We start from the raw sequence: 16,742 nt of genomic DNA, 5'->3' as shown, positions 1-16,742 counted from the left end.
TAATGCAAATGGCCGCCAGCCTTCAACATGAATATTCATGGGCTCAGCACAACCTCCCGCCGGTGCTACCTTGAATGCAGTTATCTGCAAACCCTGCACATATGATTCCAGTTCAACTACAATCTTAGTGGGGTGGATCAAACCTCGCTTAGATTGAATCAAAATCAATACAGACGGTATAGCTAGAGGACACCCAGTACTGGAAGGATCGAGTATTATATCCGGAAACAATGAAGCCACCACAATCTTAGTAAATTCCCAACCTATGGGCTTAACCACCGCCCTCATAGCTGAAACGTGGGATATGTTTATCGCGTCAACAACGGATATAAAACGAGGATGGCCAAAGGTGTAATTTGAAAAGGATTCGGAAAATCTTATGAGGTTTATAACCTCGACCACATAACCACCTTGGTACTTAAGCAATATGATAGCTGAAATTAAGCTTAGGTTGTCCCAAATCCGACACTGCACCATAAAGCACAACTACAGAGAAGGAAATCAGGCAGCAAACGGATTGGAAAACAAAGCAGCGGATGACAACGCGATAGGAAATTTATCAATAAAAATCTGGGACCATAAGACGCCCCCATGTATTAGTCCTATTGTAATGGCTGACTCTATAGGTACAACGTACACCCGTGTAATTTCTTATTAATTCAATATATTATCATGCTTCAAAAAAAACATGAAAAAAATGGGGATCCCCAACCGTTATTCCCTTCTTCATGATCGTTCCGCGCAATTAGCAATGTCCTCGTCCAGGGCCTGCATCATCAAAAGTACCTCCTCAGATTGGAGACTCGCCGAATCAAAAACTTAGCAAGCCTTACCAATCAGCTTGTGAACATCTCGAAGGACCTTTTCAGAAGCCCGCATTTTTTACACAATCTTAAGGGTCTCTTCGTTTTCATCACGGAGCTTAGGCGTCTTGTCGTGATGAATGACCCATTGAGTTTGAAGCATGCCCACCTCATACCTCAACATCAATAAACGCTCCAATTCGTCCCGTATATCGACTGAAAACACGAGTGCGGATACTGCCACCATGGTTAAAGTATACCCATGAAGTCGCAGGGTCGCTTGTTCAGTCAAATATAAGCGGTAATCGGCTACGGAGCGGTCTACATTAACGACTGTCGCAACAGATTCTTTGAACATCCTTCAGCCTTAACTCGAGCTATAACGACATTGTTCAATACACGTTAAACCTCAAACGTCACACGACCAGACGCCTGGTCCCTTTGGGAAATCAAGTGTGTCTCGTACTGCTCGTCCCACGACCAGACGCTTTATAATCTCTCTCAATTCCCGAAGCATCTCCACCTCAGCCTTCACGAGCAGCTGCCGCTTCAACTCCCCTTGCTTGTCCAGGGGGTAACCAACATGAGTACATGTGCCAGAGTCAAAACATATCCGTGAAGGAGGCGCGCCATTTCGTCAGAATATTTGTAAAATTCGAGGCGAGAGAGAGAGAAGGGGTAAGGATTCAGGGTAGAAGAAACTACAGGAAGTAACTACGGGAACCATAAGCCATCTATTTCTAGATGAGTTCATGCCATAAGTGATACAGTAACCGTACATATCCACCAATGCATGTAACGGGATACAACCACCCCAATAAATGCATGACGGAAATCCTAGAGCAGTAGAACCATATAAAGGGGAATGGCCATGAAAAATTAATAATCAGAGAATGGAAAGCGAACGTCTCCTGTGCTTGCGCTTTGCAAGCAAATCAACAAGCTACCTCCACTTAGGCCATTGGAACATCAGAAAATGGCTAAACGGAAGGGTAAAGGAGATAAGAAACAAATCTAGGATTAATCCCAAGGTGTCTATTGGGTTATTTGAAAATTAACCCAATAGTTAGGGTACTAATGTTGATACATTAAAATAATTACCCTTTAATAGGACTAGGGAGTTCTAAGAGAGAGGACAAGCCCACTATGAAAATTGGTACTTGGGGACTAAGGCCCAAGTCCAATAGAGTATGTTCATGAAATAGCAAGGATAAGGAAGGAATTAATAAGGAAATGAGAGTTATGTTAAGAAGAATGGCAACAATAATAAATAAGAAGGTTCCAATGATATGTGGCATGATGTCATGAGAAGAAGGTATTTTGGGAATATCCTATAAAAAAAGATGTAGTACAACGGAAAGCAAGCTCTCTATCATATTATTTTAGGAAAAGGTATAGTCATTGTTGGGACCAGGACGTGTAGGACCTATATCATCTTTACCTCTCAACACGCTGTATTTTATTTTATAATTGGGTGATAGCGTTCTCATGTTCTATCTTTGTTAAATGTGGATATTGAAATTGACCATGATCAAGATATGCCAGAAAGAGATTGTAAACTTCTCATGTTTAACTTCAACATGTCCCATTCAAGCTCTTTGTAGTTTAATTAGATCTAGAAAAAGCCCATTAGTTGATGAAATTGGAACTAATGGTCAAATCCTTTAAATTATTAAACCTATTAGGTCTTACAATGAACCATCAACTAGAGTTACAATATTGGATTGGTTTTTTTTCCTAATGGAAGAGGAACAGAAGGTGTTCGGTTTAATTATTTTTTTATCCAAGTGAAATCAGTGAAAACCGTTAGAAAAAATCGAGCCGAATCGGATCGTTTTTAAAACCGAACACTGCCAATACAGTTCAGTTACGGTTTTGAAAATGAAAACGTAGTATGTACGATTTCATCGACGGTTTTGCCTGAAAACCGGACCGGCCGACTGTTGTGCATTCTCAATCTTAATCTATTCAAATACTAATTAACATCCCCTTAATTCTTGTCCAACTAGGATACTTAACTCCCAAAAGACCAAAAAAAAAAGCTCTTATTTTCAAGTCCAAGACAAGCACAAAGCGCATCTCTTCTCTCTTTTCACGCATAGGCTCGAAACAGACCCGTGAGTAAACAAATCCAAGTTTGGTTTCATTGTTTTGCTCATAACTTCTTCATCAAATATCATATTTGAGTGATTCTTGGCTTGTTGTAATCTTGTTATCGTTCTCTACAAGATGAAGGTGATTATTTATAAATTTGCACAAGTTCCGCCATGTCTTTGATTCATCTTCAGTTATAGTACTTCACTTCTTCATCACTTTTATAGCGTTCTTTATTTCTTTTTGTATGATTTGTCATAACAAAGGCTACAAAATAGAAAATAAAATTAATACAATGTGCAGAAGAAAACCATCAAATAAGCATATGAATCTGAAACTAAAATACGATAGAATATGCACTTATCAGTCATCGGTTGGAGTTTCAAGGGGTTGAACGAGTTATTTTGGAAGATTTCAAAGAGGCTAAGAGTTAAAAAGGGCGTGATAATAAGTGGATGAGTTATTTTTGGAAGTGTTTCTAAGATACATTTTTAATAATTTTTTCTTTTTTAAATAATTGAAATTATTTTTTATTTATTTTTTAAGGACTAAAGGTCATTTCTGTAATCATAACATCTTATTAGTGAGTTTATAATAAACATATAAAAATATAAATTGGGTTACTTTTCCCAATCAGTTAACGTAAAACCATTACTAACTTGACATGTTATTCAGTGTCTGATGGAATCATTAGAGTCAACGAACCATCGAGAAGGAACTACCCAGTATTTAAATTTCATTTCCCTTCCAATACATTTGCACAAAATTTTATGGCCTTGACAAATCGGGGATTGGATTAGAAGATTATTTTTTTCTGACTAGTTTGAGGCCTACCTCATCTATTTAAGACCTACTAATTTCTTTACCCACCTAGATGAAAGGGATTAGGGGTGTCTAAAAAGGGTGAACGTACCAAGTTACCTTCAGTATTAAAACTTAAAAACTTAAACCAAATCGATTAAATTCCACTCTCTTAAGTACTTTTCTATCAACGCACTCCTCTTAATCAAGTTTTTGATGACATCATACATTCAAAATTGAATATTTTTTCGTTTTTGAACAATCTACTGATGTTCAAATACATGTCGACCAATTGTTCTTGATGTTCTTCGTGGTTGAAGAACATCAATCCATAATTGGCCAACACGGACACTCATAAATTAAGACCGATTCTGGTTAGCCTTTTTTTTTCTTCAGTTAATACATGATCATAGAATGAGTATGAAATCATACTTATTCCAAAGCCGAGTAGTGTGTACTCGATATCAAATCGAGCGTACAATTTATACTCAAAATGGAAAATAATTTTAGACCTGAATTGAAAATGAGTATGAGTACAATATTTAAACCCCTAATATGATTTTATACTAGTATGATTTTATACTCGAACTCAAAATGAGTATGATTTCTCAAGTAGAATGTGATTTCATACTCGATCTGAAAATGAGTATGAGATCATACATATTTTTAGCTCGAGTTTGGATTTGAATTATGTTTGATATTGTTCAACATCAGCAGATAATCAGTCGATGTGAAAATTCACATCGACCGATTCCGGGTAAAAGATTTGTTTTATTTTTTTTTTGTTTTTGAAGCTACAATCGGTCTATTTATTAATTAGTATCGGTCTATGTATTAATTAGTATCGGCCGATTCTGGATTCTATATATAAATGATGAACATCAACCAAAGTCGGACTACAAGAGCATCGATTCTTGGTTGATGATTTTACAAAAAAAGATCAAAAAGATGTTATGTTTGATGATCATTAACAACAATTGACTTTTATTTTTAAATATTTGTTTATCAATCGAATTAACAATATTAATAACACACACACTAATTAATCATTAACTATTTTTTTTATTTTTTTTTATAATCAAAGGCCTTCAAAAAGGCTAATGGTCCCCCTCAACTGTTGGTGCTAGCCAGGCAGGAGGCACAGACCAGTACATGGAGGATTTCTTACGTTTTTTCCCATTGAGCTAGCTCATGAGAAACAGAATTACAAGTTCTAGGTTGAAAACTAAAAATACAAGCCGATAACTTAGAAGAATACAACTTAATGTCTTTGAATATGGCACCCGTACTAGAATCACCATCAAAAAGTCCAGAAGAAAATTATTCCACCAGTTTTTTTGCATTGCTTTTTATGATGATATGCGTCATCTTCTGATCCACTGCTTTCTTTAGAACTCCCCAGATAGCTCTAGCTTTCGCTTCTTCTGCAGATGAAACTTCAAACACCATAGCAGCACATAAAGAAGATTTACTAATGAAATGTCTCATCATATAACCTGCACAATTTTCTCTAATAATGTCATCAAAGGCTCTATCTGTGTTACATTTTATCCAACCAAACGAAGGGGGCATCCATTTGTCACTTAGAACAACAGGGGTAGTAGTGGTAACAACAGGGATAATTTTCCTGGTGAGTAACATGGCTCTGTCTCTGTCTATAACATCATTATGATTTTCAGAAAAATTTTGAAAAATCAGGTTGTTTCTACTAGTCCAAAGATACCAAAGGATAGCAACAAAAAGACCTTGAGAGTCATCAGGAAGTCTGGAATTTTGATCCAGAAGCCAAAACATAAGCCAATGATGGAAATTTTTCTGAGAAAAAAAAGAGGTGCTTATGTAGAAGCTTGATAAAAACCATACCTTAGAAGCAAAAGGACACAAAACCAAAGCATGCATGATGTTTTCATGAGGATCCTTACACCTAGCACAATCAACAAAGTGCATAGGCATTCCAGTGTGAAGGACAGTTCTAGCAGGTGGAGCATTTTTAGCAGCTTTCCAAAGGAATAATTGAATTCTGTAAGGAACTCTAATTTTCCAAATATGCAACCAAAGATTTTTACAGGAAGAGGGTTTGATGCCTTTGAGTCCCAAGTAGGCAGATTTTGAAGAAAATTTACCATTCTTTGAAAGATACCAAGCCCTCTTATCAGGAGTGCAAAGCTAGCTTAAGGGAATAGTGACAATCTTCTTAACAGAAGCATCATCTGGGTGTTAAGTCTAGACGCATTCCACATTCTAGTGTTCTCATCAATGAAGTAGTCAACTTTGATACTAGGATCAGGTGGGACAAGAGGGTTGGGGGTTGCAGAACCCAAAGATGGACTCCATTTATCACACCAAGGATCAATGAACTTTCCATCTTCAACAATCTAGGAAATAAAAGGTTTTATCAACTCTTTTATAGCATGTAAGCATCTCCAGGTCCAAGAACACTTATCAGGACACTTAGCGTTTAGAAAATCAGTTCTATGAAAGTATCTAGCTTTTAAAATCTTGGCTAACATGCAATCAGGGTTTTCAATAATTTTCCAGGCATTCCTGGCTAACATAGCTAGATTGTTTATTTCATCCTTTCTAAATCCCAAACCACCTTCAGATTTAGGAGAGCACAGAGTATCCCAACCCAAAAGATAGAGCTTCCTATCTTTTGGGTCTAGGGTCTCTCCCCACCAGAATTTACAAAGGTGAGCATCCATCTGTCTACAGAGATGTTTTGGGATTAAGAAAGCACTTATCTGAAAAAGAGGAATGGCTTGACCAATATGTTTGACCAGAGTAGTTCTAGCAGCCTGAGAAAGGAGCTTATGTAGCCAGATAGTAATTCTGGCATCCGCAGCTTGCATTTGATTTTTGAAGCTGGAACACAGTTGGAGTCCCAAGATATTTCTCCCCTAGATCTCTGTTTTGAATATCCAGAATGTTAGCTAAAAGAGCCTTCCTATGCTCAGGAATTCTTCTACTGAATAAAATGCCAGATTTATCAAAATTAATTTCCTGTCCAGAGGCTAGGCAGTACTTTTGGAGGTAGTCTTTTATAGCAGTTAAGTTTTCTATGGTAGCAGAAGTAAACAGGAGAGAATCATCAACAAACAAGAGATGAGTCATCTCAGGGGCATTTTTACAAACTTTGATACCACTCAGGGTACCTTTCCTCTGAAGATTATCTATATAAGAGGAAAGAGCCTCAGAACAGATGATGTAGAGATATGGGGACATAGGTTCTCCTTGCCTTAATCCTCTTTCTCGTTGGAAAAAGCCAGTAGGACTACATTTAAAAGAACAGAATAAGAAACTGTGGAAACACATTGGTTTATGAGTTTAATCCAATTTTTAGCTAGACTCATTTTCTCAAAACTTTTTCAAGGAAAGACCACTCTAATTTATCATAAGATTTAGACATATCAAGTTTAATGGCAGCAGTACCCTCAGCTTTGTCATTATGATTGACAGAATATATGGCTTCATTAGCTAGAAGAATATTTTCAAAGATACTCCTCTTTGGTATGAAGGCACTTTGGTTTTGGGATATGATATTGTTCATAAAGGGTTTTAACCTGTTAGCTAGAGTTTTAGAGAGGATTTTGTAAATGAAATTACAGAGTCCTATGGGTCTATACTGGTTAACTAACTCAGCTAGAGGGAATTTGGGGATAAGAGCAATGTTGGTATGGTTAAACATTTTAGCAATATGCCATGTTCTGAAGCAGGTTTGGGTCATATCAATAACTGCTTCTCTAACAATATCCCAATTTTTTTTGATAAAAAAAAAGCCTGTAAAACTATCAGGTCCAGGGGCTTTTTTCCCTCCATTTGAAAGACATCATTTTTAATTTCCTCAGCTGTAAGAGGTAGGTTTAAAATATCATTATCATCAGCAGAAAATTTAGCAGGAAAATCATTCAAAATCTCATCCTGGAATTGTTGTGGTTGAGAAGAGTAAAGATTTTTGAAATAATCTATGAAATAATTCCCTATACTATCTCTATCAGTTAGAATAGTATTAGAAGAATCCTTGATCCAACTGATAACATTTCTTTTTCTCCTGAAAAGGGTGACTCTATGGAAATAGGGAGTTCTTCTATCACCTTCCATAAGCCACACCTCTATAGACTTGTCTTTCCAATAAATTTCTTCCAGAGTGTAAATATACTCTAGCCTGGCTTTAAGTCTGGCAGTAGTGTTAGTATCAGTAGGATCAGAAATTTGCAAATCTAACAAATATTTCCTAATGGTAGATATATCAGTTTGAATATTACCAAAAGAAGATTTGTTCCAATCTCTGAGACCTTTTTTGGTACTAATAATTTTAGCTCTTAGTTTGTAGGCTGGAGATCCTATAACATTAACAGACCAGGAACTGGCTATAATGTCCCTGCAGGTGGGATCCTCAATCCACATAGCCATGATATGGAAAGGTCTAGGAATACAAATATCCTCATAATTGAATCATATATGCATGGGGCAATGATCAGAAAAATCCCTAGGAAGGTTATTAACACAAAAATTTGGGCAAAGATCTTCAGCAATTTGGTTTAGGAAGCATCTGTCTAACCTTTTAAGAATTAAATCAGGACCTTGTTGCATATTGGACCAAGTGAATCTAAGACCAGAAAAGACAGGATCATGCAGGTTAAAAACAGAACAGAAGTTTCTAAGATAATCAAAATCAGAATCATTCATTTCAATGCCCCCATTTTTATCTTCAGTTCCTAGAAGGGTGTTGAAATCTCCTATGAAGAAAACAAGGTCATCTATGGGAGCATTAGGTTGTAAGCACTGTTGTTCCCAAAAGGCAAGTCTAAGACTAATATTAGGTTCCCCATAAACAAAGTGAATATGGAATTTTTTTTGAGTGTATGATGTCAATTGAAGTAACATAGATGCCCCTCAAGTTGGAAGATATAACATTTAGGTGAATTTCCTTTTCCCAAGCCAACACTATACCACCACTTCTACCCGCACTAGGGATATTGAAAGTGCAAGGAAAACCCATATTTTTAAGTTTCCTAGCCGCCATATCTTTCCCCATTTTAGTCTCAAAGAGAAAGATGATATCAGGGTTAACATTCCTACATAGAAAACTAAGTTCTTTATTAGCAGTTTTTTTTCCCAAAGCCTCTAATGTTCCAAGCAACAATGTTGATGTTGTTAACAGGAAACTGGTTTATAGTAGAATTGATGTTATCAGATAAAGGGTTTGAAGGGATAGAGTTTACCTGAGTGGTAGAATCAGATCCACCACCAAGAGAATCAGTGGTACCATCACTACCCTGAGAAGTATGTTGGGAGAAATCGAGACTAGAAATAGCAGCATTGAGAAGAGAATTTTTACGACCACCATTGTTGCTTGGGAAACTGTCAACAGGTACATTATAGCTCCCAAAAGAGTTAAAAACTGGTTGGTATTGAGGGAACATGTAGATATATCAATGGATGGTAAATCCCCCAATTTGGTAATTGGAGAACAGAGTTGAGCATAATCAGGTTCAGTAGAAGCTTATTCTTCAGGGATGACCACTGTACTATCTAAGCTAGAGTTAGCTCTAGTGCGTTTCCTTAAATCAGCTCTGGGGTTAATTTTTCTTTTGAGATTTTCTAGAGAATCTTGTTAAGCTGAATTGACTGTTCCTCTAGTGATGATTGGATTGGTATTTGGGATAACAGCAGTTTTGAATCGTCTTGAAGAATTTGTAGTACAGATCGGACCACTAGGGGTTGACTCAGCACCAGAAATAGAGGCAGTCACAATAACATTTTGAGTGGTAACTTGTTTGAGAATAATTGTCAAACCACTCTCCAGATGAGTCAATTGTTGCTAAACAAGACCAACATCAAAGATCTTTAGGGTGGTGGATATGTTTACGAAGGGACCCATCTGAAAAGTGTTAGGTAAGCTCTTCTATATAGTATTTTCTATACTTTGATCAATAGCTTCTGCTTTTCCTTTGTTGCACATTTCAATAGTAGGAGTTTCAATCTGTGTTTCTGGAACTGTTATAGTTTGTTGCATAATGGTATCAGTAATGACAGCAGAGGAGGAATCTACTTGCTTGATTGTATGAGGCATCATTAGCTTTGAGACAGCTGGGAGAACATACTTGCTGCAGGAAGCATCAAGTTCTTTGATCTTTTTCTGTTTCAACTTCCAAGCAGGATAGTTTTGATCTTTATGATCAAGGATACGACGGGAGGTACATAAATACCTTGGTGCTATGATGTGTCTATATTCAATCAGGAAAGGTTCGGTTCTTCCACTTGTAAAGAAGGGAATACCTGTTGGTAAAGCTCTCTGCACTGGGATTCGAATACACACTTTGACATTCTTCTTAACAGGATGTTTACCAAAGGATTTTGAGCTTCAATTAGTTCCCCCATACTGAGAGTGAGTTTCTGTAGATCCTCAAATTCTGTGCATTCATTTAGAATGTTGCATAGAATGAACCACATGATTTCTTCATCAAACTGAAGTTGATGGTTTGCAGGCCATCCTTGAACTGGAACTACTTTCAACACCATAAGATATCCAAAAACAAACCAAGTTTTTTGAGAATTGATTCTGTTAAAATCCTCTTCAGATAAGAAATGGATAAGAACTTTATTTCGCTGTCCATTAAAGGTGGTAATGGTGGGATGTTGATCTAATGGCCAGTTATTGCAGATGTAGAACCTGGTTGAGGAGGTTGGAATCACGGTTTCACAGAAAACGTATCCCTCCATGCACCATTTCCAATTGCTATCAGCTTCAGCTAGAATGTCTTTTTTATCAATGAAAACTGGTTTGGCGAGTGTAGATGGTAAAGTTAATTTCTCAGTCATTTGAGCAGAAAGAGTTTGGATTTCTTGGTTCAAGGTTTGAGTATTTCCTGAAGAGTTTGGGATTTCCATCATGTAAGAGAATTGGATATATATGAATATGGTTTGATGGAGGTCAGTATTCCAAGTAACTAATAAAAAATACAGTTGTAGAGAAAAGAATCTTTTGTTGATACTATGTTGGTATTAATTACAGACAATATGGATGAAGGAGAGATGTGTGTGTGTGTGTGTGGGGGGGGGGGGGGGGGGGGTTTTGTTTATGGATTTGGACCTTAAAAAATGAATGAGGAAAATGTTGACTATGAACTGGAAAGATTGTAGGAGAAATTTGGTGTAAGGTAGTTTTTGTTGTACTGCAAAGCTTGTTGTGTGGAATAAAGTTATCATAAGGAATGTCACTTTCGTATCCTTGCTTTATGGACACTATCATATTTGAGATATTCACGTGAGTGTTACGGAAGAAAAGCCGTGTAAGTACAAACCCAATAATACATTGTTTGTTTTTCTGAGATAGGTTTGGTTGGTAATGCATGACGTACTTTGAGGTTGTTGTATATTTATTGGGTTTGTCTTTTCTCAAGCCGCCAAACGTAATAATGTCAATAGAATTATAGAATGAGAGGTAAAGCAAGAAGAGGGGGGAAAATATTTGGTGTTGATGATGGTTTAGAGGGTATTGTTGTGGTTTAATAGGTAACATAGATTTTGTTTTGTTGCTAGTAACCCATCTGGAAGACATACCCCAGGCCGCACTGGTGCCTCTCAACTGGTGCTGCACTCTTCTAGTCTGCATAAAACACAGAATTTTAATTAGACCCCAACTTACTTTATTAGTAGATAACCTACTAATACACCTCTTAAAGTCAGTTCCATGGGGGGTTATGAGTAATGAAGGGGTTAGGTGTTGAAAATAGGTGTTTATAGGGCAATTATGGTGGGGAAGTTGGAAGGAGTACGCATGGCTCTGAAGAGGCGTGAGGAACAAAGTGAAGGGACTGATAACCAAAGGCCTTAAATGACAGTTAATGAAGGCTTTTTTCCCTTTAAAAGGATGGTTACAGATGAAATTAGCATAACCATTAGCAATTTTTCCAGAAAAAATAAAACATAGGTTTAAGATCTCTAAATTAGATAATGGCAAATCAAGGTAGTGAGAATGCTTCCAACAATGGTGTTACCAATAATCAGAATGATCCCCCACTTTCAAACCCCTTTGAACAAGCCAAAAATCTAGTTCCGACTTTGAGTACCAGTGAACTTCAGCAATTGATAGATCACATTCAAGCAGAGATTGATTATCGTCATCAAGAAATGATTCATCGACGTGAAGAAGAAGAACAAAGACGAAGAGAGGAGAAGGAAAAGTATGATCGTAAGTTTGCTGCATGGAAGCCCAAGTTTTTGGCATATGATCAGAGGAAGGGAGAGGAATGGATGGAGAAGCATTCAGAATGCAAGGGATATGGGAGTGCAACAGATGAGGATTATGATGAATCAGAAGAGGGGATGGAGTATGATCTTGAGGAGGTGAACACCAGCGATTTGGACTTTGATGCTGCAGCAGATAAAGCAAGGACAATGCGTGAGGGGGAGAGTAGCAGTGATAGTGAGGAGACCCTAGAAGATGAGACCGATGAAGATCAGGATGGAAGTGATACTGATGATGTTGAGAGTACTCCGTCATCTGTCGACACATCTCCTGCACCTACTGAAAGTGCTGATGAGTGGTTCCGAGAAGAGAAGGATTGGGATTCTGATGATGATGACTATTAGTCGTCTCATCACAAGTACTGGGATAAGCCAAATATTCAATGTTAGAGAAGATTTTGAAGATGGTCAACAAGTTTTTCACGCTATGGTATTTCCACTATTTCTTCTCGTTCCTCCTAGCTCTATGGTTTATGGTGTTACTCTTCTTTTGTCGGACGGTTGCTGCTTTCTTTTGTTGGTGCAGGTCGTGTGTATAGGAAAAAGTGGTTGAACAGTTGTTTTGGTTAGTTCTTTTAAAACTTTCCTGGTGGTTATGTTCTTGAAAGGATAGAAGTTTATCTTGTTTTTTTAGTTTCAAAACTGTAGTGGACAGGGAGGTATTGATTTTGTTGAATGTGCTGGAAAGATACTCTGAAGTAATGTAATGGTTTAAGTTTCTGCTTTGAATGATTTCAGTGATGTTAATGGGATTGTAACAAAATTTCTTAGTGCTATTTTCCTCTTGTGTAAGAACAAAGGTATGAACTAACTGTGTATTACTGAAAGAGATGTAATTTGAAATTGGTTTTAGGTTCTTGTGTTTGAAATTGTTGTAGATAGTATTACAAATACAGAAATAACAAGCTTTTAGAAGACTAAAGATGATTGAATGAATTAGAGTAGAAATCAGGAGATCTAGTGCATGAATTGTGAAACATATCAGGGGGATTGAAAAAACTAAATTGCACACATCAGGGTGACGGAGCAAAGCTTAATATGAGATCGTGTTATAATAAGTGGAGCAGGAAAACAATTTATCATTGACTAAAATAGTTGGATAAAGTTTTTTATTTTATTTCAAAATGTCCCTTTTATCTTCTAGGGGTGATCTAAATAATTGAGATAAACCTCAAACTGACCATGTTTTTGTTTTTCCTCTTTCAACTTTACAAAGTATCCACTTGATCAAGGTGAGAAAAAACAACTCCCTAGAAATGGGCTCTAAAGAGCCCGGAAATGCACAGTCGGGATAAGGACATGACTAATACTAGAGTAATCGAAGCTGCTAGAGACCCCGGAATCTTACACCACATTTTAACCCCATGACTAATACTAGAGTAATCGAAGCCGCTAGAGACCCCAGAATCTTACACCAAATTTTGACCCCTATGTGTCATCTCCATCTATCGTTGATTTCTCCCTAACCCTACCCCACCAAAACAGTGTCATCTCCATCTATCTTTGATTTCTCACTCACCCTACCCCACCAAGAAAAAACAAAATGTCCGCTTTAAAAATGAGCTAATAGAAATTTGACACATGGGGGTAAATTTTTGGTGTCAAAATTTTGGGGTCTCCCTAGCATTTTCGTAGAGTAATGCAGTGATCCTGTCTCATATGCAGAGTACCGACAACTTTTTTCTGCACATACTGTATCATAAACTTCCAAGAGAGAACAAAAGATTTTTGGCTGGATCTTTCAGTTGCCTACCACAAAATAAACTCAGCAGAATAAAATTCATTCAGATTCAGTAATAAGTAACTAAGCCACGACTAGTAGATATATTATGTTTGTTCAGATTTGTTTTCCAGTCGACCGTAAAAATAAGAAAAACAATTACTGTGAAGCAAGTGGATAATGAGATTTGAAGTTGTAGGGCACCATAAGTTTAATCTTCATCTTCGTCATCCTCATCCTCATGGTATTCCTCTTCTCCATCTGCTTCTTCAACCCAAGATGACTTGCAATTATCACAGATATACTCATCATCCTCCTCCGAACTGGCCTGAAACCAAAAGTTAAATCTCAATACCAGATCAAGTTTAAAAGATGCTTAGGAAAGGAAAGAAATATTTGCAACAAAATCAGCAATTCAGTTGGTTGGTTCAAGTTACATTCATGGATATATGACAAATTCATCATGAGACTTGAAACCAATTATGTAAATTTGATTTGTGTACCGGGTGGCACTGGTAACTCAGCCATGAATTCAATCTAATTTAAGTCATAAAACTAAGAATACTGTACAGTCTAAAGACTGCGACAGATAATGGTCAAGTACTTGTGATGTAAGACTACAACAATAAGCAAACGATTAAATGAAATTTAAGAAATGCTTCATTTATGATGGGTTCTCCAGAAGACTTTCCAAAATAATTTAGCTTTCACATGTGGCACAAAAATACGAATATGTTGTGCATGAAGGGATAAAAGGCTTCCTATTTTGTGGGAAGGCATAACCTAGTAAAGACATTTAAGCTCAAGACCTGATTATAAGATATGCACAAGACGCAAGTGGAAATTTTGTACCTCTGAGTTACTTTCCGACATGTCGGAGTCTAGTAGTTCTTCCGCGTATGGAAGTTTGTTTACATCACCTTCTCCTAGGGCTTCCAATGAAATAAAGCTGTTCAAGTGAGGAATTGCTTCAAGATGCATAAAAGCAGTAGCAAACTGATCGATATGTACATAACCACAACCATAACCATGACCATCTTCAGAACCATAACCATCGTCAGAAACATCTTGATCACAATCATAGATGAACAGAAGGTTGTGATTGTAGTCATCTGGATATTTACCAGATTCACCATACCACAGCAAAACTTCATTCTTCTTTGTAAACGCGAACGGGTCATACATGATTAGAGTACGATTAGGTATACTAACTTCCAGGTGCCAGCTCCATATCTGGTGTTGTTGTTCTCCCACCTTTAGATTAGTACTATCTGTTTTTCTGAATGACCATATATCTATGCTTTTATTAAGCTTCCTGTGAACAGCACACAACCACCTAAAACCCGTAAAAAAACATCATCATCTAAGCCAACATCGGCACCAAAAGGATTTTCATCATTAGGGTCCACAAAAGGAGGTGTTTGGGGCGTGCGGAACTGTTCATCTGCCAAATCGAATGCCATGATATTCAAGTTTCCATCCAACCAGTGAAGAGCCCCGTTTGCATGGAAACATGATCCTGATAGTGAAAACATAATCTTACCTTTGTCTCTCCACCCACTGCCACCACCAAGAGTGTATACCTGGATGTATCTTTCAACCATCTTTCTTGATGGACGTTCGTGTAGCTTAATAAGCTCTTGGCAAAAGATAATCCTAACAACCTTGTATTCATTTGTCGCAGGAAGGTAACCGAATCCACAAGACATCGAAAGCAAATCATATTTATCCGTAATATCTTTACTCTCATACGAAGGAAGATTAACAAATTCTCTAGTGACGGGGTTACATATATAGATAGACCCACCAATGTCAGACTCATCGACACAAATTAAACCGTTGCACAAACCCATGATCTTTCCTTCCATGTCAAGAGGAGGGTGGATGATTCTTTTAAAAACCTTGGTAAACTCCGCATCATTCTCATAATATTCTCCATAGTGCAGTCTTTTATCATGACCATTAACCTCCGCATGTAAGTAAAGAAGACTCACCTTACCAAGCTCAAGTGACCGAAGCAGGTGCATATCAGCAAAGCTAGGACTTTTGAGGAGAGCTAGCCACGTTTTGCATACTTGTTCACACTGAAAGACTGACTCAGCAGGTAAGCGGGAAAATATGTCTAACTTGATCTCTGTTGGAAGACGGTTCTCCATTGAAATATTCATGTCTGTTAGAAGACGGTTCTCCATTGAAATATGATCACAATATATCCACAGTGTTCTGTTTTCCCCACATAGAGAAGCAAACCAAACCGTTTATAAGAAGAGAGAAGCAATTAACCGACTACAAGAAGGAAATTGAAAAAACAAATGAAACAACAAAGATCAACAAATGACACATGATTTTTGATTTCTCAAAAACTAAATTACCAAGGAAAACCTAATAGAAGGTTTCCGAATACTACTACACTAAAAATGATAAACGAGAACAATAATGCCTATAAATATGTAGATGCTCGAAATCAGTAGAATGGAATTCCCAAACCCAACTTGTTGCATGTAAAAAGAAGATATAAAGAACTCTAACACGCATCCGTATTTCACAGAGCGAATCAAACAGTTGTATGGTCAAGCTCATTAACTATGATCTCAACTTAACTTACGAAGATGATCAAAGGATTACAAGGAGAAAGAGCGAGAGATTACCTTGGTTAGAGCATGCCTGCGGAAACTCAAGAGTCAAAACCCTTGTTGTTTTTTTTCTCACGATTTTTCTTCTCTTTATATTTATCAGTCTCAATCAACTCTGTATGGCGAGGAGAAGAAATCAGATTTCACCGATCAAAGCAGAAGCAGAAGAAATTAGATTTTGTGAAACAGTGACAACTTCTACTATGGGCTGGTGGATCGGGTATAGTTTTAACCTGACCCACTACTTTGTCTTTTACACCCGCGATTAACCTGGGATGGACCCGAAAATATCTGTTACCTTTCTGCATACTCTGTTTTTTTTTTCAGTTTGGAAATTCTTCAATTTGATTTGTTTTAGAGGCATCATCCTTGAAATAGATTGTAGCTATTCTCCGTTTTATTTTATTGGAAATAGATGTATAAATTGCCTTGTTTAATCAG

General features: G+C 37.2%; 2 protein-coding genes across 3 annotated transcripts; one reads left to right on the top strand and one right to left on the bottom strand.

Moving 5' to 3' along the window:
* The first annotated feature begins 11,654 nt into the window (after nucleotides 1–11,654).
* On the top strand, nucleotides 11,655–12,293 carry LOC113305619 (glutamic acid-rich protein-like). The gene has a single exon (XM_026554635.1). It carries the CDS (start codon nucleotides 11,655–11,657, stop codon nucleotides 12,291–12,293), a length of 639 nt encoding a protein of 212 aa, XP_026410420.1.
* A 1,500-nt stretch (nucleotides 12,294–13,793) lies between these two features.
* Nucleotides 13,794–16,454, bottom strand: LOC113302429. Of its 2 annotated transcripts, none has more exons than XM_026551330.1 (3): nucleotides 16,317–16,454; nucleotides 14,521–15,891; nucleotides 13,794–13,996 (listed from the first exon to the last, which is right to left on the bottom strand). In XM_026551330.1, the coding sequence occupies exons 2-3, from the start codon at nucleotides 14,851–14,853 to the stop codon at nucleotides 13,880–13,882; spliced, it is 450 nt and encodes a 149-aa protein (XP_026407115.1). In that variant the 5' UTR covers nucleotides 14,854–15,891; nucleotides 16,317–16,454; the 3' UTR covers nucleotides 13,794–13,879. Both variants share the same exon structure in this region; 1 of them encodes a protein (XP_026407115.1).
* Between the last annotated feature and the right edge of the window lie 288 nt (nucleotides 16,455–16,742).

This window comes from Papaver somniferum, chromosome 8 (assembly GCF_003573695.1).
Source record: "Papaver somniferum cultivar HN1 chromosome 8, ASM357369v1, whole genome shotgun sequence".
In the NCBI taxonomy this organism is placed as follows: Eukaryota; Viridiplantae; Streptophyta; class Magnoliopsida; order Ranunculales; family Papaveraceae; genus Papaver; species Papaver somniferum.
Note: the sequence above shows the minus strand (reverse complement) of the source record. Positions and strands in the feature narration are given on the sequence as shown.

Bases quoted from the DNA above. Each gene is read 5' to 3' on its own strand.
- LOC113302429 (XM_026551330.1), bottom strand. From the start codon at position 14,853: ATGTATGACCCGTTCGCGTTTACAAAGAAGAATGAAGTTTTGCTGTGG. The intron at 13,997-14,520 runs GTACAAAATTTC...TTTTGGTTTCAG, and splicing joins TGTCGGAAAGTAACTCAGAG to GCCAGTTCGGAGGAGGATGA.
- LOC113305619 (XM_026554635.1), top strand. From the start codon at position 11,655: ATGGCAAATCAAGGTAGTGAGAATGCTTCCAACAATGGTGTTACCAAT.